Below are 25,776 nucleotides of genomic sequence, written 5' to 3' on the forward strand. Positions count from 1 at the left end.
TAGCTGGGCGGGCGGGAGGCCGCGGCCCAGTGCGCCGGCTCCGGCATCGCGCCGCTCTGGCTCTCGGCTGGGGCTGCTGCTCTATGGTCGCGTCCTTCCTCATCCGGGCGCTGCCCGGGACCATAGAGAGCCGAGGGGCGCTTCCCGGGCCCGGACTTCCGGAGGAGCCCCAGGCCGAGGCCGCGCCGGGTGAGTTGCCGAGCCTCCCGCCGCCCCGCGCGCCCGCCCCGATCTCGGAGGCCGGGGTCGGCGCCCCCGCGAGTAGGAGGCGAGCCCGGCGGCTTTTCCGCCCGCGGGGAGGGCCGGTCGCGCGCCCCGGCTCTGCCCTCCGCTGCCCGCAGTAGAAGCGGGGCTGCCTGGCGCGACGCTCCGGGACGGGAAGCGAGGACGAGGCTGGTGGAAGCCGCCACGCGGGCTCCAGGCCCGACTCCGGGGCCGCGCTTTGCACCCCGTGGGACACTCGGGGGGCTCAGCTTCAGGCTCCCGGAGAGAAGGCCGGAGCTCCCGCGGCGTCTCGATCCGGGCCGGCCTTGTGCCGCAGGCAGCTGGTGGGCTTTTCCCGGGGGAGAGGACTAACAGGCGAGCCACACACCCCGCCCTCTGGTCAGGAAAGCGGGTCCCTTCAAGGCCGGGAGAGCGTTGTCTTCAGGGGGCCTCCCCGTGGAGGGGTCTGGAGTGAGGTTAGAGCTGTGGGTTATTTAGGCCAGGGCTTTTCAACTTTTTCACCCATTGTGTCACTTTTAGGATATGGCAGCATCCGAGTACCACCAGTCACCTAGCAAGGTGTCAAAAACTTGACCAAAAAAAAAGGAAAACACTGATGGTACAGGTAGTCCTCGACTTACAATAGTTTGCTTAGTGACTGTTCAAACTTACAATGCCACTGAAAAAAGTGTCCCCCAAGCCACAGCCGAGCAAGACACCTGCCTGCCCGCCCACCCGCCCAGCGGCGCTCTTCCTCCTGTCCGAGGTTTTCATTGTTGTGAGCATTTCTGTTGAGGATTGGCAGCGGGGGTGGGGTGGGGGGTGTTCTCCCCGTGTGTTGGGTGGTTGCAGCAGGTCTTGGTCACTTCACATGACCCTGGGACACTGTGACCGTCATAAATATGAATCAGTTGCCAAGCATCTGAATATAAATCACAAGACCCTGGAGATGCTGCAACATTCCAGCTGATCGGCGCTTCTTCTGGGCTCAGCAGAAGCACCGGGATCAGCACTGAGCTCCAGCTGGAGCCTGGTGCTGATCCTGGCGCTTCCGCTGAGCCCTGACAGCACCAAAGAACCGCCGATCAGCTGGAAAGTGGCACTGATCCTGGCGCTTCCGCTGAGTCCTGACAGCCCTGCAGCTCCAGTGGTCTCTTGCTCAGGCTTGTGTGGTGCTGCCACCAGTTCAGCTCATTCCCCTCCCCCGCTACCACTTCTCTAGGATGGTCACGTACCACCCACCAGGAGCCAACGTACCACAGGTGGTACCTGTGCCACTGGTTGAAAAGTGCTGATTTAGGCGACCCTCTTCCCTGAAGGTCATTCCCCGCCAAGGGGAATCCTGGGGGGCAGAAGCTTCCTTTTCCTTCAGAATAAGCTGTTTATCACAAAGTGCTCTTTGCAGCCTGGCCCAGGAAAACCAGATGTGGATTTCCAAGAGGGGCTGCTGTGCTGTCTAAAGGCAACATCATAAAAGTCTGGACTGAGATCAAGCCGAGGATCTTAAACTTTTACATGCAGAGGGTTGCCTCATAGTTCCGCCTTCGCGAGTGAGGGATCTGTTGGTCACCTCTCCCAAAAACTTTTCCTAACTCTTGGGCCCTCATGGATAAGGGCGCTTCCTTACACTGGGCCATGTAAATGACCTGTCCTGAGATTCAGTAATATCCCTGCTCAGATTTATTTGGGATACATTCGGATATTGAAATTGAACCAGTTGCACATGTGCAGTTGAATTGCCCAGAATATCATTGTTGGAAGTTGGAGCTGATCTATCTAACTGTAAAACGTTTGAGTTCATTCTAATGGGCGGGTAAAACTTCACTATTGTAAAGTTTCCAGAAAAGCAATCAAATTTTCTACTTGTGGAAATTGCTGTTAGAAGCCATTTGATCTGAACAAAATCCAGTTAGGCATATCTGTTAGGAAAAGGGTTTTTATAGTGGATGCTTTGTATTTTAATTATTTTTTCTAGTCTGTGACCATGCATAAATAAACAATATATAAAGCTGTTGTCACCTGTGGTTCTGTTTTGCTTTGCTTTGGCTTCCTCACAGCATTCGGTGGAAGATGAGCGGCTTCTCATTTATTACTTGCTTTTCTGTGGAAAATGGAAAGTTGTCTAAGGCCTGATTTCTGATAACCAAGAAGAACAAAAATTTGGAAATCAAGATGAGAACCAACAAAGTTTACAAGCTTGTCATACACAAGAAAGGCTTCGGAAGCAGCGGTTAGTAGCCTCATTGAAGGTAGCTGGCCTTGGGGTGCCCACTAAACTTTTGTCCTTTGGGAGCAGAATCTTCCAGGATGTGCAATATCTGGACTGCAACAAGGCCTTGTAGGGCAAATTTGAGGCTCCCAGCTTAATGATAAAGATGTTTACTTATAAAGCAGGCGCTTAAGGTAGCACATTTTTATTTGGAAAGAAATTGCAGTCTGTTAGGTGGGACATTATCCCTAATAATTTACTTAAGATGTTAAAATCATTTGTGTTTACAACTGACCAACTTTAAAATGTGTCCCAGCATATGCAGGGAGGCTAAGACAGGCCTGCTTAGTTTATTGTTAGGATGAGGTTTGGGTTTGAAGTGAACTCCAAACTTTCTCAGTTTAAAAACTCTGTCATGGCTGCATCTTTCCTATCCAAGCTTCGTGAGCTGACAGCCTGACGTTAGCAAGGGGGAGGGGGGGAGGGAAAGTTTGGAATATAAGGAAGAGGGGGTGGGATGGAAGCCCAACTGAGCCGGGTGAGAAGCTTCAGCCAGCCAAGATCAGCTACGGATATGCAGAGCTGGGAACTGAGAACCTGTTTCCTAAACAGTATGCAAGCACCTGATTGGACATTACAGATAACCAGGGGATGGGGGTGGGGGGGGAGGAAAATTTATTTTGTTTTGCTTGCATGGGAAAATCTCAGATTTAGCTTACAGTTCTGTAACTACCTAAGCTTCAGTAAAGTATATTCATGGCAAAAGCAAATGGCCAGGAGTCTTTCTTTGCTTGATGACTGAGTGGGACAGTTGCCACTGTCTAGGTTTTCAGTGTATTTCCCTCACCCTGGCGCTCATCCCATCCCAGGCTTCTCAGCTTTAGTGGCATTGAGGATAACTATGGAACTGCTATGAAAGTTGCTCTAAACTACAAACATCTACAAGGGTTCTTTTCCAACTTTCCTTTTCAGATGACGAACTTGTGGTGAATCCCAAAGTATTTCTTCAGATCAAGTTGGGAGATATAGTGGAAATAGCGCACCCCAATGATGAATATAGGTGATTCTCCTGACGAATAGATCTGCTTTGGGACATAATGCACGATGGGGGTGGGGGGAGTCCCAGAACTTTGCAGATAGAAAGGAGGGCTGCCACAACACCACAAGGTAAACTGGAATTTTGCTTTAGCTGGAGAAAAGTGGAAGCAGTTGGAAAGCCAGGGGGAGCCAGTCAGACAGAGACCTTCTGATTGTTGCTTTGTTTCAAAAAGCAGATGTTGCCTGCTTCCATTTGGGGTTCTTGGTGGTATAGAAAACATCACTGTGTAATAATGTATCTATGAACAAATGTAGAAAACAACAACATACAGTGAAAATCCTAAAAAGCTTGAGGGAAACAAAATGTTCCTACATGGTTACCAGTGGGACTGCTTTGGGAGCTTGGCCAGAGGCAGGAGAATTTTGAAATTCTTGAGGATTTTCTTGGCTGTGATGCTTTTCAGTTGCTGGAGAGATCCTGATTGTCACTCTTGCTTTTCAGTCCGCTCCTCCTGCAAGTGAAGTCACTCAAGGAAGACCTACAGAAAGGTGGGATTTTCTCTCTGTTTTGAAAACTATTAGCGGTGCTCTAACAACTGCCAGTTCTCATTAACCAACAGCTAATAATTGGCTAACCAGAGAGAGTGATTTATTATATATTCATTTGATTTGTATCCCCCCTTTTCTGCAGCAGCTCGAAATAAAGCACATGCGCTTTCCTTTCACATTTTAGTGCACAGTGTTGAGCCTACTGATGGAATTCAAGACTGTGTGTAGAGGATTGTTCATAAGCAAATAGAAGGCTGGTCTGTGCCATAAGCTTAACGCCAAGATTGGTCCTTAGGTGCTTTGCACAAATTCCCAAGTCAGTGGGAATTACTAGGAAGGTGCTCTTAAGAGCACTTGAAAGAAATCTCTTCTCGGGGAAGAGCAGAGGCAGCCGAGGATATAATTCAGTTCTAAGGGTCTACATCAGGCATGTCCAGCCCGTGGTCTGTGGGCCACATGTGGCCACAGGCGGCTAGTAATGCGGCCCTACAAGATCATAAGGTTTTAACACGGTTATGTGATTTATATACATTAACTGTATTATATATTTTATATGCGGTCCAAGAAAACTGCTCTTCACTCAGTGGGGGCCAGGTAAGCCAAAAGGTTGGATAGCTGTGGTACAAAGTAAAATATTTGCTAAGATTTGGTTTTGGGAGATCTGGAAGAAATTAGAGGGGTTTTTTCCCCCCAGTCCTCATGCAGGTATCACAATGAGTCCAAGAGTGGCTCTGAGCTCCCGTGGCCGGTCTTTGATTCCTGGTCAGTTGCTTGCAGGGAGACTTGAGCCTCTTAAGGGTCAATCCTTGGGTATAGCTTGAAAGGAATACTGCTGGGTTAGCCTTCTTATAACTCAAGCCAGATGGGAATTTGCACAGTTCTGTATGGAAGAATCTTGAATCTCCGATCACTGCAGAGTTTAGACGTGACTGGCAACATTTATGCCAGACTTCACTCCCAAATAGCGGGCAAAGCTGGTTATTTCTGGAACACTCTTGAAATTTATGCCATTTTCATCTTGCATTGGGGACGGCTCTCAAGCCATCTTCATAGGATGATGGATTTCTGGTGTGTCATCCTCCTTTTGGATCAAGATCAGAAGCCAGGCTTTGCTGATCCTTTGCCTGAGAGTTGGACTGGGGGGGAGGGGGGCTGTCAGAATCCATTTATATCCCATTCCTAAATCCCTATCTGTGTACCCCTAAATCTCACCCCTCACTGGATTCTGCCATTTCCAAGGAGGAGAAGAGAAGATGTTAATTGGCCATCCCTATCCATTAGATGCAAGGTTGTTTATTCAGCCTGCCTGGAGGCCATCATCAAAGACCAGGGAAAGAACCTTTGAACTGAGAAGAACAAAGAAAGGGAGGAGGGCAGAGATCTGGTTTCTATCTCCGATTAGAATCTGAAAGGGAGGAAGTAAATGTCGTAAAGGCATGGAAGATCCCTCTTCCCATGGAAGGTTTTGACACCTGAACCTTAATTGATCCGGGACTGACCAAATGGACTGAGGGGAGGGGTTTTTTACTCGGGGACACTTTAAAAGTATCAATCTGCAACACAGTTTCCAGATCCTGACTAGATTTTCCACTGACAATCATGTTTTAGTAAAAGTTCCTGCTTAGACAATCCTGTCTCCCAGAGTTCTTCTTTCCTAAGATGTGGATTGGGGTGGGTCCTGACGGGCACACTGGGAATAGTTGGATCGTGTTGGGGAGAGCCCTGCCATCCAAAAGCATCATTTCACCAGTTGCTGTCTGGGGATTCCTTGCCTTTTATTCTCTTTTTCTGGAGCACGTGGGGGGGGGGGAGGTTTCTGAAACACTTCTCTGGATTGGAACCAGCCACTGTTTGCAATTTCCAAGGAAGTATCAGAATGACTGAAATGGAAGCAGGTGACGCTGGAGGCTGTTGCTTTGCTCTGCTTAGGCCAAAAAAGAGGAGTAAGGTGAACAGGGAGCAAGGCAGAGCCCAAAGGAGGCACCTGTGGGCCCAGCATCACCCCTTGAGGAGGACCCTAGAGAGGCGTCACTGTTTTTACCACGGAGCGTTGCTTTGGTTTCTTGCTCCTAACTGTCAATCATATTGGTTGGTGGACCAGCTCTTGATTCCCTGATGCAAGGTTTCTCAACCCTCGCAAGTTTAAGATGTGTGGAACTCCCAGAATTCCACAGTCTGGAATTGGGGAGGGGAATTCTGGGAGTTGAAGTTCTCCCATCTTAAACTTGCCAAGGTTAAGAAACACTGCTCTGGGGTCACTGCTGGAGTGACTCCACCGAAAGCCTCCTCCAATTCTCCCAACTTTCCCTCCTTTCTTTGCACAGAAACCATCAGTGTTGAGCAGACCGTTGCTCAGGTGTTTCGACTGAGGCCCTACCAGGATGTCCATGTCAATGTTGTGGACGCCAAGGTAGGTGAGCTTTTGCTCCCCTTCAGCTGTAGGCCACCACAAGCATGAATTTCTTTTTCCCATCCTAGCTGTCAATCCTTTTCCTCCTGTCTGTTTCTGATGTGTGTTTTGGTATTTTGCCGTCTGTGACAGATATGTTCACTCCATTCAACCGTCCTCTACTTTTGCTTCTGGAGATTGCCAAGAAGTTAAGATGGCTAAATTTATGAAATTGGTAAAATCCTCTGGTGCTCAGTAATACGGGATTTCCCAATCTTGCCAACTCCTACAGCAGGATCGTCTTCCTGCTGTAGGAGATGACCAGGCTGAGCCTGAGGGAGGCCCGATGTCTCATCAGTCCTAGTCCCTTCGCTCTCAGCAGAGATCTAAGTCCAGCTCACCTTGAATCCCTTCTATTCTTAACTCCCGCAAATTTCCCTAGACCAGGGGTCAGCAACCTGAAACAGCCACTCGGAACCGGTTCCCTCACAAAAGGAAAAACTGGGAGCCGCAAAAAATGTGTGCGCATGCGCGTACATGCGCGCATGCGCAGAACAGGGTTTGACTGAAGAGTGGAGCCAAGGCGAGATATGCACCTACCCTGCATATTTGAATTGATTGAACTTTATTAGTCCCACTTTTTTTTTTTTGGACTGCACGTGGCAGAGGACCGGGAGCCGCAGGAGATGGCTGAAAGAGCCGCATGCGGGTTGCAGACCTGAGCCCTAGAATGACAGTAGTTCAGATTCTTGTAGAGAACTTAAGCTTACAATAAATATACCCATTTGAACTGCTTGGATCTCCTGATTTCCCTGATGCTTGACACCTCTAGAACCTTCTGATGACCACAGCGGTTCTAAGAGTAGTAGAGTCTGGGCTGGTTCTTTGCTGTAGGCCACCACAAGCATGAATTTCTTTTTCCCATCCTAGCTGTCAATCCTTTTCCTCCTGTCTGCTTCTGATGTGTGTTTTGGTATTTTGCCGTCTGTGACAGATATGTTCACCCCATTCAACCGTCCTCTACTTTTGCTTCTGGAGATTGCCAAGAAGTTAAGATGGCTAAATTTATGAAATTGGTAAAATCCTCTGGTGCTCAGTAATACGGGATTTCCCAATCTTGCCAACTTTGATGTGTGGACCTGAACCCAGAATTCTGGGAGTTGACGTCCAAGTATCTTAAAGTTGGCAAGGTTGAGCAACCCTGCGGTAACAGGTAAGGAATTGTTGTTAGTTAACAAATGATTGAGTGCTTTTGGTATTTATGTCCTGAATGTTTTAAAAGGGAAGTAATATGCACATAGTTTGAAGGCTTGGAATAACTTCATCCAGGGGTATGAGCAGAAACAGAATGGTGGAGGCAGAAATCTCTCATCTCATGTTCCTTTTTAGGATGTGACTCTGGATTTAGTGGAGCTGACATTCAAGGACCAGTACATCGGACGCGGAGATATGTGGCGGCTTAAGAAAAGCTTGGTGAGGATCACAGTTGTTGTGAAAGATTTAAACTGGATTTCTGTATGGAGTGAGGGTCAGACTGGATGATCTAATGGTTACCCTCCAACTTGGAATTGAGTTGAATCTGTAGAGAAATTTAGTTCCGGCCTTGAGAAGTTCCGGCCTTGCTGCTTACTTCTGGGAAAGTAGAAAATAGTGGCGAATATCTGTAGCTCGGGTGTAGGATGAGGATGAAGGTTTGTTCTCCGAGCTTGTGGGTTGGTTTCCAAATGTTTCGTTGCCAGGTTAGGTAGCCTCTTCAGCGGCGTTTAGGGGAGGTCAGCGTCTGTGTTCCTTCATGTGTGGGTGTGTCAAGTGAGGGTCTTGTGATGGATCAGAGTTGTCCAGAATTTTGGTTGGATAGTGGGCAGAGCTATGGATTTGAGTTGTTGCATGACTGCTTCTGCTATTAGGCCTGATATGGGTACCTTGTACTTGCTTGCACATTTTCCCTTTGAACTGGAAGTAAGTAATAGCAGAAGCAATCATGCAACGACTCGAATCCATAGCTCTGCCCACCAAAATTCTGGACACGCTATGTCGATGGTACCTTCATCATCATCAAATGCTCCCAAATTGAAGAAACACACCACCCACTCAATAACGTTCCCTGGGATCGAATTCTCATGTGAAGAGGAAACAGACAACAGACTGACATTCCTCCACATTGACATGAGGAGACCGGACAATGAAGAACTGGAAGCCCCCGTCTACCGCAACCCCACGCACACGGGCCAGATCCTCAGCTTCGCAAGCAACCACCCCATCGCACACAAAAGAAGCTGTGTCCATTCCCTCTTCAGAAGGGCCTTGCAGCACCACAACACTAAGAAAAGCGGAGGAGAAACGGCTGCTTGGCGTCTTCCTCCACAACGGTTATCGGAAAAAGTTTGCCTCGCACCTGACCCATTCCAAGACCCTCAGTCAACACCCCGTGCCTGAAGCCCTTCTGAACCTCCCCTAAGCTCCGCTGAAGAGGTTACCTAGCTTGGTGTGAAATGTTCGGAAAGCAACCCACAAGCTCGGAGAACGAACCCAGAACAACCACACCCTGTCCTTAAAAGTGTGGCAGTGATGGTTTTGGACAGGGTTTCAACCTAGAACTAAGGAGAAACTTCATGACCATTAGAACAATTAATAAGTGGAACAATCTGCCTCCAGAAGTTGTGAATGCTCCAGCACTGGAAGTTTTTAAGAAGAGACTGGCCAGCCATTTGTCTGGAAATGGTATACGGTTTCCTGCCTGTGCAGGGGGTTGGACTAGATGACCTTACAACAACAACAATATTATTATTATTATTATTATTATTATTATTATTATTATTATTATTATTATTATTATTATTATTATTATTATTATTCTTCATTGCACACAGCCATATATTCAGACTGGATTTGGCATTTTTTTTCTACCTATTGAGTCCTTACCAAGGACCTGGGATAGGCAGATGTGGATGTTTGATGGTACAGATATCATCGCAGGATGGAAGCTGTTTATAATAATAACATAATAATAATAATAATAATAATAATAATAATAATAATAATAATAATAATAATAATAATATAATAATAATAATAATAATAATAATAATAATAATAATAATAATAATAAAGCTAATACACTCCACATCAATAAAGTAGTAGTTAAGGTAGTCCTTGACTTATGACTTACGTGGAAAAGGCGAGTTGTGACCCAGCCATTTGTAGCATCTTGTGATACAAGATTTTTTCTGAAAATTGGAAGTTGTTCCTGGTTTTCAACAAAACATGCCATCTTGAACGATGGCTTTGCTTAAGGATCACAGTGAAGCAAAGAGTCTGGAAAATCAGGCTGGCCACGTGCCTGGGGTTGCCTGTATTGCAGGAGCCCCTCTGGGGTCTGTTTCTTGACTTGGCCTACCTTACAAGGCCGACAGACCTTGCCGCTCTGTTCAGGAAACAATGCTGAGTCCTCCCATCTTTCGACGTGGTCTTGCAAAATTGAAGTGTAAGGTTGGCGGGTGGGTGCTGCACACCTGGATTTCTGGTAGAGACGTTGGCCAGAGGCCTGAACTGAACTGGGACAGTGGAGACCAAAGGCAGAGCTGGTGTTGTTGTTAGGGACTGCCCGGCTCCGGTGGAAACAACCGTCTCTCAGAAGCCCTGGCTTCTGGCCTTTAGCCAAAGTGATCTGAATATTTTCCGACTAGGAATGTCGTGCCAGCTAGAAATGGACTTGCTTCTTAAATCGTTGTTTCTCTTCTGCAAGTGCAAGTCCTCTTGTGTGCCAATTGTCCCCTTTCTCTTTTTCCTTTCATTGTCACCTCAGGTTGGCACCTGTGCTTATATCACTCAGAAAGTTGAATATGCGGGTATTCGGTGAGTAAGCCGCTGTGCCTTCCTCGGTAAACTTCCCTCTCGGTGCTCACGGAGGAAGCTGAGTTTTATCAGGAATGAATGTCTGTCTCCAAATAATCAAGTCTCACCTTGGAGGACAGAGTTTGGCTGTTTCCGTTACCAGGGTACTTTTTGTGGTCCCCAGCTTTCTCCTCTTAGCCAAGTTCAGACCCCAAATCACCCCTTGCTTTGCCCAGGGTGGCACAGCTTGGCCCTTCAGTCTTTCAGTTGACTGCGGCCAACATCCGGGCATCTTAGCACTGTAGTCACTGAGTAAGCCGGCCAGGATGAATGGCAGCTAAGGAGCTCCTTGGGAACGGGAGTTTTGATTGAACCCTTGAATTTATTTTCTGTTTAAATAAGGCACCATGTTGAGATTTTGATAATGAGCCAAGGCACATGTAGCAAATCAGATTGATGAATTTAAACATTGATTGCCAGTCATAGGAAAATACATTTGGACAGGCCCGCCTGCAGTGGGGTCAAGGGGCTTAGGCTGATGAAAGCAACCGTGTCACAGTGCAAATCCCTCCCCTTTCTACACATCTCACAAGGTCAAGCAAGTTGAAAAAGAGGGCATCTTTGTCCTCTTGACAAAAGCAGCGGGAGCCCACGAAGGCCCTGGATTTGGGATTTGGACAAAGCTGCTCCCAGAGGGAGAAGAAACTGCAGTTTACAAATTCACCTCTTGCTTCGCTTTTGTTATCGGCCGTTTGGCCAGCAGTTCTTCAGCTTTCACATCCAGCTTTCACAGCAAGGTTTCCCCCATTTCCACTCCTCTCTCTTGGTTTGCTTTCAGGGCTCAGGTAGGTGAACTGTGGGTCAAAAGCGAGAAAGTCACCTGTGGCTACATCAGCGAAGATACTCGGGTAGGTCTCTGACTTGGGACATTTCCTTTCCATTTCTCAAATGCTGAGCTTCAGAATCCCTGCAGTTAATAACCAGGGTAGCCGCTTCCCAGTTTTCCTTACGTTTGAAGGGTTACCTGGGGGCAGGGAGGGTGCTAAGGGGCCCCCTTCAGTTCCCGTGGCCTGCTTGGGGGACACGTGGCCATGGCTCAGCCTTGTTGGGCAAATGTTGCTGTATTTCCATGATCTCCTAGTAGGAATCAGCTCTCAGACTAAACTGCTCCTACCTTTGTCCTTGACATTAAGCTCATTCTGCTCTGGGCCCTCAGAGGGCCTGATGGGAAATTGCCCTCTTCCAATCCAAGGGCAGGCCGAGATCTCTGGCCTGTGGCCAGTCTTTGCTCTGCATTCTGTAAAGGGAGAGGAATTGTGCCTCCATTCGATAGAGCAGGGCTTTTCAACCTTTTCACCCACTGTACCACTTTTAGGATATGGCAACATCCGAGAGCCACCAGCTGCCTAGCAAGGTGTAAAAAACTTGACCAAAAAAAAAAGGAAAAAAGTGATGAAGTACAAGTAGTCCTCGACTTACAACAGTTCGCTTAGTGACTGTTCGAAGTTACAATGCCACTGAAAAAAGTGCCCCCCAAGCCACAGCCGAGCAAGACGCCTGCCTGCCCGCCCGGCGGCGCTCTTCCTCCTATCCAAGGTTTTCATTGTTGTGAGCATTTCTGTTGAGGATTGGCAGCGGGGGTGTGTTTGGTTGAAAAGCCCTGCGATAGAGAAGGGAGACCTGAGAATTAGGAAATCGTGTGGCAATACCGGGGGGGGGGCAAGTTTGAGATGACGGCATTTCTCCTTTCTCCTCCTCTGCCCGCCAACTCCATTTTCCCACCCTTCCTGCCAGCCACCTTTCATGGCGTGGCAGAAGAACCAGAAGGGGAGCCTTTCCAGTGGTGGCACCATTGGTGGGCCTATCCAGTCGCTTGCAAGCCTCCCGAGGAGTCTCGTGGCTGAGGGCTAAGGTGCCGGCAGAGAGAGAGAGAGAGAGAGAGATTTGACTACAGAGCGTCTCTCTCCTTTGGAGCTCCATGGGCGAGAGCCAACATAAGCACTGCTGGCCTTCAGAATATGAGAAGGAATCCCCCAGGCAGCAGGGGAGCCAGCAGATTCTTTTGGAGCCAGGAAACAACCTGCCATTAAGGCCAATCTTAAACAGGAAAAACATTTGGAACAAGGATTTTGCTCTCCCAGTTGTGAGTGTTGGTCTTCTTGCGGCAGCCACTGCAGGCCCACCGCTAGCTTCCGGCTTCTGAATCCAGCAGGCCCCAGAACAAATCAGATTTGGTCCTGCTGGTTCAGAGGAAACCAGATCGGATCCAAATAGAGCTTGGAGGTCTTATAGTTTGGCCCCCTACTCAAGCGGGAGACCCTAGCCCATCCAGTGAGGTGGGTCTCACCCTCTTCCCTTCTGGGCGCCCCGCAGGTGGTGTTCCGCTCGACCTCCGCCATGGTTTACATCTTCATCCAGATGAGCTGTGAAATGTGGGACTTTGACATCTACGGTGAGGATCCCTCGGCTCTTGCCCGCCTCAGTCTGGCCTCGGGTAGCCTGGCAACTGATCCAGCCCAGCCAGCAGCATCTTCGCTCTCCTTGGATGGAGGGAGGGGGCAGTCTCCTTTCTTGGAGACTTCAGCGGTTAAGAGGAACACCTGCTGGCGTAGTTTCATTTGTCTACCTGAAGAGGGTTGGGTGTTTTTTGCTTTGTTTTTGCTTTTTAAAAGCAACCTAAATTACAAGGCAGTTAAAAATGGCATGAAGGAATCACAAAGGAAAGCAGGGAGCTGTTTTCTTGGTGGATAATTAACCAGAGATTCAGGCAGACTCGGATCTCCGCTTTGCCCACAGATGCCACCCGTTGAGGCCTCTGCAAAACAAGCGGGAGCTCTGCCACTGGGCTCCAGTGGGCCAATCTGGGTCGGGCTCAGGGCTTTGGCTGCAAAAGCAGCTCCACTGCAGGTGAAAAGGGGCAGGGGGGCCTACTGGCACAAGAAGACCCCCAACGCCAGGTAGAGTAGCTTGAGTCCGAAGGGTCCAAGAGAGGAGCCCCACTGGCCACCCCCAAAGAGGCCAACCCACAGCCAGGCTCTGCCACTAAGGGGGCTTGGATTGGGCAGAAGGACGGGGTCAGGTGGAAGGAAGCTGCCCCTCACAGGCCGGGCCTGGGGCCTTAGGAGGGCTTGAGGGAGCCAGGAGTGAGCAGGAATTGATGCCCCTCTCCGGCACTGGGGCTCTGCTGGGGGGGGGGCGACCTGGCTTCCCCTCTTACGCTTGGTTCTCTTTCCTCCGCAGGAGACCTCTACTTCGAGAAGGCCGTGAACGGCTTCCTTGCCGACCTTTTCACCAAGTGGAAGGTGGGAGCCAAGCGGAGCTTGTGGCTGGCCTGAAGGGGGCCTGCAGATGGGCAGGGCTTGCGTTCCTTCCTCCGGACAAGCCCTGGAGGCTCAGAGGCCAAGCCAGCAGGGCTCTCGGGTTGGGGCCGGGGAGGGGGCCCTGGCGGAGCCCCAGCAACCTCTGTCCTGCTCACTGGGGAATCAGATGGGCAGGAGGAGGAGTATTTCTTCCCCCTTGCTGCGGTCAGAAGGAAGAATCTTGTGCTGGTTCTTCCTTTGAGTTGGGGGATCTCAAAGAGGCCCCCCCAGCCATCTCTGAAGAGGGGGGAATCCCCCCCCACGTCCTCCCCACTGAGGGCAGGAACTGAGAAGCATCTGGGCGTGTCAGAGGTGCAGTCTGTGTGGATGGAATCTCTGGTGCCCGTCAAGGGTGGATCCCCAGTGTCTTGATCTACTTGCTCTCGTCCCAACAGGAGAAGAACTGTAGCCATGAAGTGACGGTGGTTCTCTTTTCTCGGACCTTCTACAACGCCAAGTCATTAAGTGAGTTGCCCCACGCCTGCCTCCTCCCGTCTGGAGAGGCGCCTGCCTCTTTCTCGCTGCCTCCTTGGGAAGCTTAAAGCAGCAGCCGAGAGCAGCTTCCTCTTACACTTGGTTTGTTCCAGATGAATTTCCAGAGATGCATCGTTGCTCAGTCCAACAGGACCACGAAGGCCGCTTCTACGAAGACTTTTACAAGTAGGTGTCCCTGTGGCTGAGCCTTCTCTCTGGAAGAGCCGGCCCATCCATGAAAGGGGGCAACGTCTCCTCAGTGTGCACGTCAGGTGCTCTGTGAGAAATCTGTAGTGGAGAGCCCTTTGCCTCTCTGGGGAATGGACAGTTTGCATTGTTTCATAAGGCAGCTTCATCTACGTAGTCCTCTGTTTAGAACTGGTTGCTCAGCAACTCTGCAAAATTATAATGGATCCCCCCAGCTACATGACCCCTGAGTTACGAGCGCTTGCTTAACACTCGTTCAGAGTTACATGATGAGCGCCCCCTAGTGCTTATGAGCAAGTCCCAAAATTATGAATATTGCGGCACCACAGCAGTCGTTCGCCCTTCCAAGCAACCGCAGAGGCTCTGCAACATTCACCCTGGTTATTCCCTCCCTCCCCGGCCCGGCCCGGGCCTCCTCAGGCACCAGGCCTTCAGTCGAGATCCTTCGCTTTCTTAGCTGCTCCAGGCCTTCAGTGCGTTCGCAGAGAACAGAGGCCTAAAGTAACGTGAGATCACGCGAGATCAGTGGGTCAAGATCTCATGCTATTGATCTTGTGTGATCTCATGGTACTTGAAAAGGATGTGCAAAGCTACTCTTAAAAAAACACAAGAGTTTGCACGGAAAAACAGAATTGTGAGAGTAATGAATTGTGTACAGCAACCACACATACACTGAGTTGTGTAAAGAGTTTACTTGTAGGATAAAGTAATAGCACAGTGCAAGAAACAGTCCAGGTCATACACAGATACTTAAAGTATAGCCGATAGCAACAGTCCAAGGATTATCCACTACAGGGTCGTCTTACCAGGCAGTAAGTCAAAACACATTAATCACAGTTCTTCAGGTTCTGCATACAGTAGCAAAGCAAACCACAAACCACAACAAATAGTAATCAATAGCAGAGAGACATGAATTGTAACAGAGAGAGAAGCCGTGTCTCTAGCTCCCTCTTATGGCCATTAGGGACATTGCTGACCAATCAGCAGAAAGTATAGTGCAGTGCATTCACTATTAAAGGTATACATTACAGCTTTAACTGCAACCATACAGTCTTGGTTTATATATTGCCAACCCAACCAGTTAGGCAATAGACATAAGACCGTACTGTGAGAAATAGGTTCATAAGTAAATAAATACATTCACAATTTGTCTCCCAATGAAATGGGCAGAGATGTTTTCCATCTTTACTAACCGGGTTAGCTGCTTTCCTAAGTGACCAGAGATGTGTATCCAGGTGGCCAAGGAAGCGGATTTTCTCTTGGCTCTGAATATACTATTATATCACTGACCCAGGTATCCTTCTGGGTAGCTGCAAGGGTTGGGAATGGAGGGATGGGTTTACAGCAGTTCTCCTTCCTAAATGGATGGTGCCAGTCAGTCCTAGCAGAGGAGGGGGATTTGACAGTTCCAAAGGGGTGGGGGGAAATCTCGGAGGGATCCTCTACTTTGGCTCATTTATTTAAGATGGCATGAAACAACTTCATACAGAATGCTACTTGTAACCCTTCTTAAAGCAGGAAAGCTTAGAAGCAATTCCTCAACATCATTATTTAGATATTGAATTAGTGCAGTCTACTCGGAGGTGCTCTAGAAAAATTCCAAGAAAATCCAGGCAGCGCAGAATGCAGCAACCGGTTCCAGGGTAGGCGGGAGCCGTTGCAGCAGGGCTGTATCAATATCTCCACTCCAGTCTGTTTTTATTTCTACCGGTTATTGCCTGTGAAGTCACAGGTAGTAGAGGACCCGGCTACTCACCAGATCATCTCTTTCAGAGGAATCTACCCGTACTGTTCAACTATTAAGGGATGCTCTGGCCTCATTCCCCCCAGAATGAAGAGGGCTGGACCCAGAAACTGCCCCTTTCCCCCGGGGGATATTATGCCCTCCAAAGTCTATATCCGTGCCACTATTTTCCCACCGAATAAAAAGGTTCCACCTTTCTGAGAGAGCATTTGGAGATGGAGAGTGCTCGCAGAGGTTGCTTCAATGGTCTGACGGGTTTTTGTCATGTCTGACTTATTGTTGCTATATTTGTTTCATTATTTTGTGATTTTTATTTAGTTGTTAAATATTTAGAGTCTTCGGGACTGGGCAAAATTTAGTGCAGGTGGGTTGGTGATGCCAGCCAAGCCTCTCTAGGTATCTGCTGCAACTGGACATTTACAAAGACGACTGAAAACACTGTAATTGGAAAACTTACCTAAATTTTACATATCTTGATGTTTTCATGGGAGCAGTGCTATTTTGTCATCTTATGGTTTTTTATTTTAGAGTCGTGACCGCTAGAAAGTTGTTCTGAGAAAGGCAAGCATTTTTCTCTTGCAGATTCTGAATTTTAAGCGGCTTGAAGATTTCTGTTACCCCCCTATAATTTTCCCCCTTCGCCTGGCCCGCTCCTGCTCTGCCTCAGCCTGCCCATTCTTTGTGACTCACCCACACTGTTGGTTGCAGGGTTGTGGTTCAAAATGAACGACGGGAGGAGTGGACTTCTCTGCTTGTGACTATTAAGAAGCTCTTCATCCAGTACCCGGTTTTGGTGCGCTTAGAGAAAGCAGGTGAGATGTGATGGGCAGCACGTTCATTTAACCCCCATTGGAAGTTACGATGGCACTGGGAAAAAGCGGATTATGGCCGGTCGTCAGACTTCCAAGCGTTGCAGCCTCCCCGTGATCCTGCAATCAGAATTTGGGCGCTTGGCAGCTGGGATGTATCGGCCCCTGTTGCCGTATCCCGTGGTTACGGGATCGCTATGCGCGACCTTCCCAGCCAGGCTCCATCAGGCAGAATGGGGGAAGCCGGATTTGTTTAACGACCGTATGATTCACTTAAAAATTGCAGCCTGGACGAAAAAAGGTTGCAATTTGGTGTGATTCACTTACCAAGTACCTTCCTTAGCAGTGGAAATTCTAGTCCCAGTTGTGGTTGTGGGTCAAGGACTACCAGTGGCTGCCTCCTGCTGCTGCTGCTGAGAAGTTGGCACAGCAGAGAGTTACGCAGCAGGAGCAAGAAAAGCCGAGCTTCTCTGGCTAAGAAGCTGCAGGCTGCCCTTTGCGGTGCAAGCTTGTGTGGCTGGCCCGGCAGGTGCAGGGAAGGAAGGGGCTTGGCAAGCGTGAAGGGCCTTGTCCCCTTCCCCCTCTGGTGCCTCTTTGCTGGAGCACCGCCCTTGCAAGGGTCCTCTGGCCTGCGGGGAGCTGCCCATGAAAAGCCTTGCTCGCCATCTCACTTCGAACATAGAATAACGGAGTTCAAAGGGACCTTGGAGGTCTTCTAGTCCAACCCTATACCATTTCTGACAACTGGTTGTCTGAAGGCCACTTGCCACAAGGTCCATAAAGACTGTTCCCCCCCCCCCCGGCTTCTTAACCTCAGTCTTTGGGCTTGCTTTTGTGCTCATATTGTTTATGTGCATCATTGTTAAAACTTTGAGCAATGGGTAAAATAATAATAAAGAATCCTTGGTTTATCTTCTTTGCTTCTTCCTCCCTCTGTTCTGGATGGTGAACACTTAGAAAATTTTCCACCGGGATACAACGCCACCTCTGCTCAAGGAAATTATTTGGAGGCCATAAACCTCTCCTTCAATGGTGAGTTTGGTAAATTCTTGTCTTGCCCTGGGATGCTTTTGAATCAGAAAGGACCCCCATCACCTCACTGTCTTATTTTACTTATTTGTATCCTGCCTTTATTACTCTTAACAAGTATCCAGCACACCTTCCCCGTCCTATTTCCCCCCCCCAACAACCCTGCGAGGTGGGCTGGGCTGAGAGAGAAGAACTGGCCTAAAGTCACCCAGCCGGCTTTCATGGCTAAGGTGGGACTTGAACTCACGGTCTCCCACTTTCTACCCTGGTGCCTTCACCACCAGACCAAATTGGCTCTCTTGAAGAAGAGACCCTGCAGGACAGGCTGGTCTGTGCAAGATTCCTCAGCAACATCCAGTATTTCTTTCTTTGGGGAATTCCATGCTGGTTTTTCTTCAAAGGAAGTTCCAAACTGTTGCAAAAGATTCTGGGGATGTTTCTGATGCTTTGCTGCCGTTGGGCCTGGCCGGGCCAGTAGTGTTCTAAATCACAGCGAATGCAAACGTGTTTTCTCCCCTTGGTAAGGCCTGGAGGACTGATTGGAAATGGCGTCAGTGTTTTAGATCGGGTGTCCCCAACACCCAGGCCACGGCCCATTCAGAACTGGGCCACACGCCTGCCACTCACATGGAACCACCCCCTCCCTCTGGGCTGTCAAGCTGGAAAGGTTGCTTTTTTAGATGACTGTCTTTGTTAAGTGCAGGGGATGCTCTTTATAAAGCCCTGGGCGCCCTTTTAATTTGTGCTCCTGTTTGTTCCTTTTTAGTGTTTGACAAACATTACATCAACCGGAATTTTGACCGGACAGGGCAGATGTCTGTGGTCATCACGCCGGGGGTGGGGGTCTTTGAAGTGGATCGGCTACTCATGATCTTGACCAAGCAACGGATGATAGACAATGGTAAAATAATGTAATTAACAACTGGTTAAAATCCAATTGTTTATAGTTTTTCCCTTAGTTCTGGGGACTGGGGTTAGGGATAGGGGTTCCCTTCTTCCCACATTCCTCTCCGTGCAAACACCCAGATATGGAGAGAGCCAGCAGGTGATTCCTCAGAGTTGGCTGACTTGTTTTTCTGGCCACCACCATCATGGAAGTACTTTGAAACAACCCGGTCAACTTTGATAAGTGAATCTTGTGCTCTACAGCCAAACATCTTCCGTTTCTGGACAGGCTTGTACTCTTGACCGCAGAGTTACTTTAACTCTGGTCTGGATGGGGAGAAACAGGCTTCGTCTCAATCCTGCCAAGACTGAGTGGCTGTGCATACCGGCATCTCGGGTTAACCAGACTATTCCATCTTTAACAATGGGGGGTGAGGTGTTACCCCCCCGTTGATAGAGCTTGCAACTTGGGCGTCCTCCTTGACTCCCGGCTCAATTTTGAAGATCATATAGGAGCCGTGACCAGGGGAGCTTTTGCCCAGGTTCGCCTGGTGCGCCAGTTGCGACCCTACCTGGACCGAGATGCTCTACGCACAGTCATTCATGCGCTCGTGAACTCCCGTTTAGACTACTGCAACGCTCTCTACATGGGGCTGCCCTTGAGGACCACTTGGAGGCTTCAGCTGGTGCAGAATGTGGCCGCGTGAGTTGTGATGGGGGTTTCCCGATACTCCCATGTAACACCTCTACTCCGCGAGCTGCATTGGCTTCCAGTTGCCCTCTGGGTGAGATTCAAGGTGCTGGTGATGACCTATAAAGCCCTAAATGGCTTGGGTCTGGGATATCTGAGGGAACACCTGCTGCCGGCATCAAGTTCCCTTCATCCAATGCGCTCCCACAGGGAGGGCCTTCTCAGGGTGCTGCCGGTTAAAGATTGCTGGTGGGTAACACCCAGGGGGAGGGCCTTCTCTGTGGGTGCGCCTGCCCTCTGGAACCAGCTGCCCACGGAGCTTAGGACCGCCCCCGACCTTCGTTCATTTTGCCGGGACCTGAAGACCTGGCTCTTCGAGCTTTCCGGCTCAGGCTGAAAGTTTTTAATTGGGTTTTTTAATATTTTTTTCAGGGATTAAATTTAATTCTTTTTAATTGTTTTTAATTTTTCTATCAATGTTTTAAGTACCCTGTAAATCTCCCTGAGTCCTTCGGGAAAGGGCGGTATATAAGTTCAATAAAATAAATAAATAAATCAATAAATCTCTTTAATATAATTTAATTTAATCTTTAATGCTGAGGGCAGCCTCAGTGCACCCTTGTCTTTCAGCTGTTCTGAGAAGAGCCTTATCTGAAAGCCCGTCTTCTCTCATAACCCAGAGTGTGGAGCGGCTCTGCTGCCCACCACAATGTGCCTCTTTTCTTGACGAGTTCTGGGCCGGGGGCATCACGGAAAACCGACACAAGAGCTTTGAAGCTGGAGGAGACCAAAGAGGCATGCAAAGGCTGATTAGGCCATCTCCTGTGTTGGGGTACTTAATAGTAGAGATGTGCAGCACTTCAGTAGGCAGTGTTCTTGGGCACCTCCTTCAGGAAACTGCGCCTGGCTAGGTTGTGATCCCAGGAAGTACATCTTTGATTGTGGTGGGATGTGACAGGGTGCTTCAGAGTAGGCGGTGTGGGCTCTCTCTCTGGGTCTCTTTGATGGCATAGCTATTTTTATTTTATTTTTATTTATTTTTTTTATTCCATTTATATCCCGCCCTTCTCCGAAGACTCAGGGCGGCTTACAAGCTTAGCAATAGCCTTCATTCTATGTATATGCCTGCTTATTAGGGCTTTCACACACACACCCAAGCGGCATTATTACAAAGTCAGCTTATTGCCCCCAACAATCTGGGTCCTCATTTTACCTACCTGGGAAGGATGGAAGGCTGAGTCAACCTTGTTCTGCAGTCCAAGGGAGGTGCTGGCATGTAGGGCTTTTCTCAATCTGCACATCCTTTGTACCTCATTGTTGTTACCTCCTTAGTAGTCCTTGGTGGCCTATTTCCATCTTCACTATAAGTAAGGGATAAGAATTGGGCCTTTCGGAAAGTCAGATCTTACAATCATTAAAATAAAGTGAAATAAAAGGCCTTTTTTGTTTGCTTATGAGACATCAATCAAAGATACAAGCATCATATATTATCAGCAGAATGAAGGTTTTTCATTGTGAGTGAGGAACTGTGAAGCTGGACAGTCCCTTCCCTCTTCCCATCAGACTTTTCATCCATGCTTTGAAAGATAGCCCTGGTAGATTTCTCCACTCCGAACAAGAGACTGTCTTCACACACAAGGCCATGATGTGAATGCTGGTCCAAGGTCCGACCTTTTCCCATCAGTCTCGGGGGTTTGATGTCGTTCGAAGGTTTGCTCACAAACAAAAGCATTTTAAACCTGAACCGCTTTGATCCAGTTCTTTAGCAGTGAGAACATTAGCTTTTCCCCCTCCTTCTCATGGCTGCCTTTGGGATTCTTCTCTTTGCAGGGATCGGGGTTGATCTGGTGTGCATGGGAGAGCAGCCCCTCCACGCGGTGCCGCTTTTTAAGGTAAGGCCTCCTGGCTTGGCCCCTCTCCTTCAGCCTTCCCCCCATGCCCACCTCAAGGCAAAGGGTCAACTGTGGCTACTGGCTCTTTCGCCAGCATGGTCACCCAATTCCTCTGCCAGAATAAAGCTTCTGGATGAAATTTTTTAAAATGTGCCTGTATGGTTGTGTTTCTACCGTACTTGACATTCACGCAAGCAGCATGGGGTTGCAGACATTATCAGTCTACCTTCGGAATGGAATGGAATAGGAATAGGAACAGGAAGAATATAACCTTGGAGGTCTTCTAGTCCAGCCCCCTGCTCAAGCAGGAGAACCTATACCATCTTAGACAGGTGACTCTCTAGTCTCCTTAAAAACCTCCAGTGATGGAGCGCCCACAATTTCTGGAGGCAAGCTGTTCCACTGGTTAATTGTCCTCACTGCCAGGAAGCTTCTCCTTAATTCTAGGTTGCTTCTCTCCTTGATCAGTTTCCAACCATTGTTTCTTGTCCTTCCCTGTGGTGCTTTGGTGAATAATGTGACCCCATCTTCTTTGTGGCAGCCCCTTAAGTACTGGAACACTGCTATCATGTCTCCCCTATTTCTTCTTTTCTTTAGACTAGCCAGACCCAAGTCCCGTAGCCGTTCTTTGTATGTTTTAGTCTCCAGGCCTTTGATCATCCTAGTTGCTCTTCTATGAATTTTTTCCAAACTCTCAACATCTTTTTTTTGACATGGTGACAAAATTGGCTGCAGTATTCCAGGTGTGGTCTTACTGGGATTTTATAAACTTTGCGTGATCTTGATTCTATGCCTCTGTTTATACAACTCAGGATTGTATTGGCTTTTTTGGCAGCTGCTGCACACTGCTGGCTCATGGAAACGTGATCATCCACTAGGACTCCAAGGTCCCTCTCACAGTTACTGTTTTTGAGCCAGGTCTCGGCCAATCTATACTTGTACCTTTGATTTTTCCTGCCTACATGTAAAACTTTGCTTTTCTCCACATTGAAACTCATTTTGTTGGACAGGATCCATTGTTCAAGTCTGTCAGTTTGTCATTTTTTTGGATCCTGAGTTTGTCTTCTGGGGTGTTGGCTACTCCTGCCAGTTTGGTGTCATCTGCACATTTGATGAGTTCCCTTCAATTCCCTCATCTAAGTCACTGATGAAGACATTGAAGAGTACTGGGCCTAAGATGGAACCTTGTGGTACCCCCTGCTTACTTCTCTCCATGTGAATGTAGTGCCATTGAGGACTACTCGTTGAGTACGGTTTGTTAGCCAGCTACAGATCCATCTGGTGGTGATATTGTCTATTCCATCTTTTCCAGCTTACCAAGGAATAGGTTGTGGTCTACCTTATCAAATGCCTTACTGAAGTCTAAGCGTACTACGTCCACAGCATTTCGCTGGTCTACTAGTTTAGTCACTTAATTGAAGAATGAAATAAGATTGGTTTGGCATGATCTGTTTTTGATGAAGCCGTGCTGGCTACTAGTTATAACGTTGTTTGCTTCGAGTTGTTCACAGATCTGTTTCTTCCCTGGTATTGATGTTAGACTGATTGGTCCGTAGTTTCCGGGTCTGTTTCCCCTCCCCCCCTTTCTTGAAGATGGGAACCACATCAGCCCTTTTCTTCTATTGCTGTTGCTTCCGTAGGTTTTCTTCTTCCTTACCGAATAAATTGGTTAAGGAGGGAAAGACTTGAGTCCTCGGTGCTTACAGCTCCATCTTCCTCATTGGCAGAAGCCTGCTTGTTTTCAGTTTGCTTCTGAGCACCTAACATTGAGGACTAGGAACAGTCTTCTTTTAAACCTGGGCAGGCCATCTCAAGCCTTCTTGTTCATCGCCTCTCAGCCTCAGCTAGCACTAACACGATTGGGACCGTTGTAGTCCAACAGTATTCAGTATTCCAAGGATCACAGGCTGCTTGGGCGAAGTGTCTCTGGATTAATTCCTTGCCCACAAAGCATCTCTTTTGGTTCTCCAGACACCTCACAGCTGTCTGATTCCTGGTTTCTCCTTCTCACCTCTTAGCTACACAATCGCTGCAGTTCTGGGGATCCACGCTTGGGAGATGACTACAATATACCCCACTGGATCAACCACAGGTGCGCATCTGTAATCCAGACTGACAGGAGCAGGCAGTGTCCGTGTGGGGCTATCTCCCCATTGCAGCTTTGCTTTTGGAAGACAATCAGCCTGACTTTCCCAAGGCCTGCAAACACCTCTGGCTTTGTGGTTTGCGATATCGTTTTTCTGCTTAGGAGGCAGAAAGTGGGTTTGGGAGGAAGCAAACATGCTAATGCATCTTTTATTTTGGATCAGTTATTTTTTTCCTTTTTCCAGAAAAGATGCTGCTTCAGATATTTTCCCCAACGTGTGCTTTTGCCTCATCTTTCTGCTTCCCTCTCTTTATAGTTTCTACACTTCCAAAAGTCAACTTCAGTGTAACAGTTTCACCCCACGGATCAAACTGGCAGCTCGGAAGGTAAGTGGACGGGCCTAACTGTGGAGCGCAGCCATAGCGGTGCAGATGCACCAGCTCAGATTTGCAACCACAGGAATAATCACCACTAGCTATTTTTAAGGACAGACATTAACAATGATTGAAGGAAAAAAGCGAATTAAAAATTCTCCCTCCAGAGCAGGCCCGCACAACTCGTAGAGAGGAAGGGCTGCATGAATAGGTGAAAAATAATTGTGACCCACAAGTAACGGTTGTGCCGGTTGGCTTTGGGGAGCTAACGATCTGGCAGCAGCTATGGAGCTGGCAGTGTTCCCCGAAGCCCGGTGGTGTCGGGGGCGCCCAGGAGCCTGTCTTGGGGGGCAGAGGTGGCTGCACATAAAAACCTACTTGGGGCAGCGGATCTTTCTTAGCAGCAGCAAATTTTGGTGGCCACAGATTGGTTATTTCAGATAATGCCACAGGAGGCTGCTTGGTGGGCCAGATTGAGTAGTCTGCTCTAGAATTTGTAAAGACCCATTTCAGTTTTTCTTTTTTGCATGTTGAATTTCAGCCACAGAGTGAAAAAGCCAAAAGTAGCAGGGAATCTTGTGAGTAACTCTTCTCCATTATTGCATTGTTCTTTTGTAAAGATGAGAATGAGAGTTTTACGTCCAGCCCTTCCACTGTGCAGCTGGCGAGTTCATGATGAAACTGGAGGGATTTTTTCCCCATTAACTCCAAAGCCCCCTCCCTGTTCCCTTTTCTCCCCACGCCCACGTTTCCCCTCTGGTCTTGCTCCCCTTCCCTTCTCCCTCGTTCCCTCCTCCCTCTGCCTCCTTCCTCTTTCCCCCCTCCCTCTCTTTTCTGTATGGAAGAGAAAGCAGTGGCGGTATCTCCCTTTGTAACTAGCCCTTCTACTGCACCAGCAATTTCCTGCATTCGTGGCTTTAAAAAGGACCCTAAATAGACTCAGAAAAATCGCCTCCGTTCTGTGCCACACACAATAGTTGTTCTGAAGGAAAATGACTCGCCCTCTGGACGGCCAGTACATTTTACAAGTAAATAAAATAAAACAGGCACGTCAAAGATTAGTGCGGGGAGGACAGCTTGAGCCCCCCTCCACGCCTTGAGCCCCCCCTTGGAGCGTTCCAGCTTCTCACCATCCAAACTCGACAGCACATTTTTCAGGCAAATGAAGTGAAATCGTAGAGGCCGATTGTGTCAAGCCTGGCGCTGCAGGCCGTCGGACAGGCCTGGGGTGAGAAAGCGTCATGGAACCCCCAAGGACTGCAGCCAAAGGCCTCCAAGAGACTCCACACAGGATCCCCTTGTGGGTTTTGTCTCTGCGGTGCTGACCTTTGTAGGCAAGGAATCCTGTCAGGCAGAGGACGGGGGGAGAAGCGGGAGACGACCCTCTGCCAATCAGTTGGGCCACACGGTCCTTGTTCAAGTTGACAAAGGATTTGCCCACAGCCTGGGACCCAGTTGTTAGAAGTCACAGGCTGCTCTGCTTGTGTTCCAGCCTTGGGAGCTCCTAAAGAGACCGAGAACGCGCTTCCCATTCAGGTTGACTACGATGCCTACGATGCCCAGGTTTTCCATCTGCCCGGCCCCTCCAGAGCCCCACGTTACACCAGCTTTAGGTAAGCAAGCGTGTTGCCAAGCTTAGGAGGTTGCACTGGGGAAAAGAGAGGCAAAGTTCTGTATTTGGGCACAAGGAATGAAAAATACTGTGCAAGATTGGAGAGTCATAGATCTGGGGAGCAGTAATGAGGGAGATGCCTTAGTGCACAACAGAAACCTGCTGTGCTGCACCCTTGCTGAACGAAAACGTCTGGTCACATCTGCAGCGCCCTCGCAGTCCCACCTGGCCTACTGGCTGCAGTTTCCGGGCAGAATTGCAGGACAGATGTTGATCAACAGGATGTGTCTGGGAAGGCAGGTCACAGTGTGTAGGGTGGAAGAACAGAGGGGTGGGTTTATCTACACTGGAGGTGATTAAGGGATGCAGACTCTGACCTTCGGGTACCGCC

At 48.7% G+C, this 25,776-nt stretch overlaps 1 protein-coding gene across 14 annotated transcripts in view; it reads left to right on the top strand.

The window, feature by feature from the left end:
* Window positions 1–6: 6 nt before the first annotated feature.
* The window catches only part of DEPDC5 (DEP domain containing 5, GATOR1 subcomplex subunit), a 74,397-nt gene continuing 48,627 nt past the window's right edge, over window positions 7–25,776 (top strand). For 8 of the 14 annotated variants that reach the window (XR_014493797.1, XR_014493798.1, XR_014493799.1 and 5 more), the window contains exons 1-20: window positions 12–189; window positions 2,262–2,434; window positions 3,386–3,473; window positions 3,954–4,000; window positions 6,325–6,410; window positions 7,779–7,862; window positions 10,195–10,244; window positions 11,062–11,131; window positions 12,597–12,675; window positions 13,464–13,525; window positions 13,978–14,047; window positions 14,170–14,242; window positions 16,716–16,819; window positions 17,774–17,848; window positions 18,612–18,746; window positions 21,252–21,313; window positions 23,332–23,405; window positions 23,716–23,785; window positions 24,315–24,351; window positions 25,266–25,386. Coding sequence is in view for 10 of the 14 variants with exons in the window: in XM_083373848.1 (XP_083229974.1) it covers window positions 2,377–2,434; window positions 3,386–3,473; window positions 3,954–4,000; window positions 6,325–6,410; window positions 7,779–7,862; window positions 10,195–10,244; window positions 11,062–11,131; window positions 12,597–12,675; window positions 13,464–13,525; window positions 13,978–14,047; window positions 14,170–14,242; window positions 16,716–16,819; window positions 17,774–17,848; window positions 18,612–18,746; window positions 21,252–21,313; window positions 23,332–23,405; window positions 23,716–23,785; window positions 24,315–24,351; window positions 25,266–25,386 (1,445 nt within the window). In the remaining 4 variants the exon portion in view is untranslated. Of the gene's footprint in view, window positions 190–766; window positions 784–2,261; window positions 2,435–3,385; window positions 3,474–3,953; window positions 4,001–6,324; window positions 6,411–7,778; window positions 7,863–10,194; window positions 10,245–11,061; window positions 11,132–11,676; window positions 11,820–12,596; window positions 12,676–13,463; window positions 13,526–13,977; window positions 14,048–14,169; window positions 14,243–16,715; window positions 16,820–17,773; window positions 17,849–18,611; window positions 18,747–21,251; window positions 21,314–23,331; window positions 23,406–23,715; window positions 23,786–24,314; window positions 24,352–25,265; window positions 25,387–25,776 lie in introns of those variants that run through there. The other 6 variants (XM_083373842.1, XM_083373844.1, XM_083373843.1 and 3 more) reach the window with 5 other exon arrangements.

The sequence above is a fragment of the Vipera ursinii genome (assembly GCF_947247035.1).
Source record: "Vipera ursinii genome assembly, chromosome: 14".
In the NCBI taxonomy this organism is placed as follows: Eukaryota; Metazoa; Chordata; class Lepidosauria; order Squamata; family Viperidae; genus Vipera; species Vipera ursinii.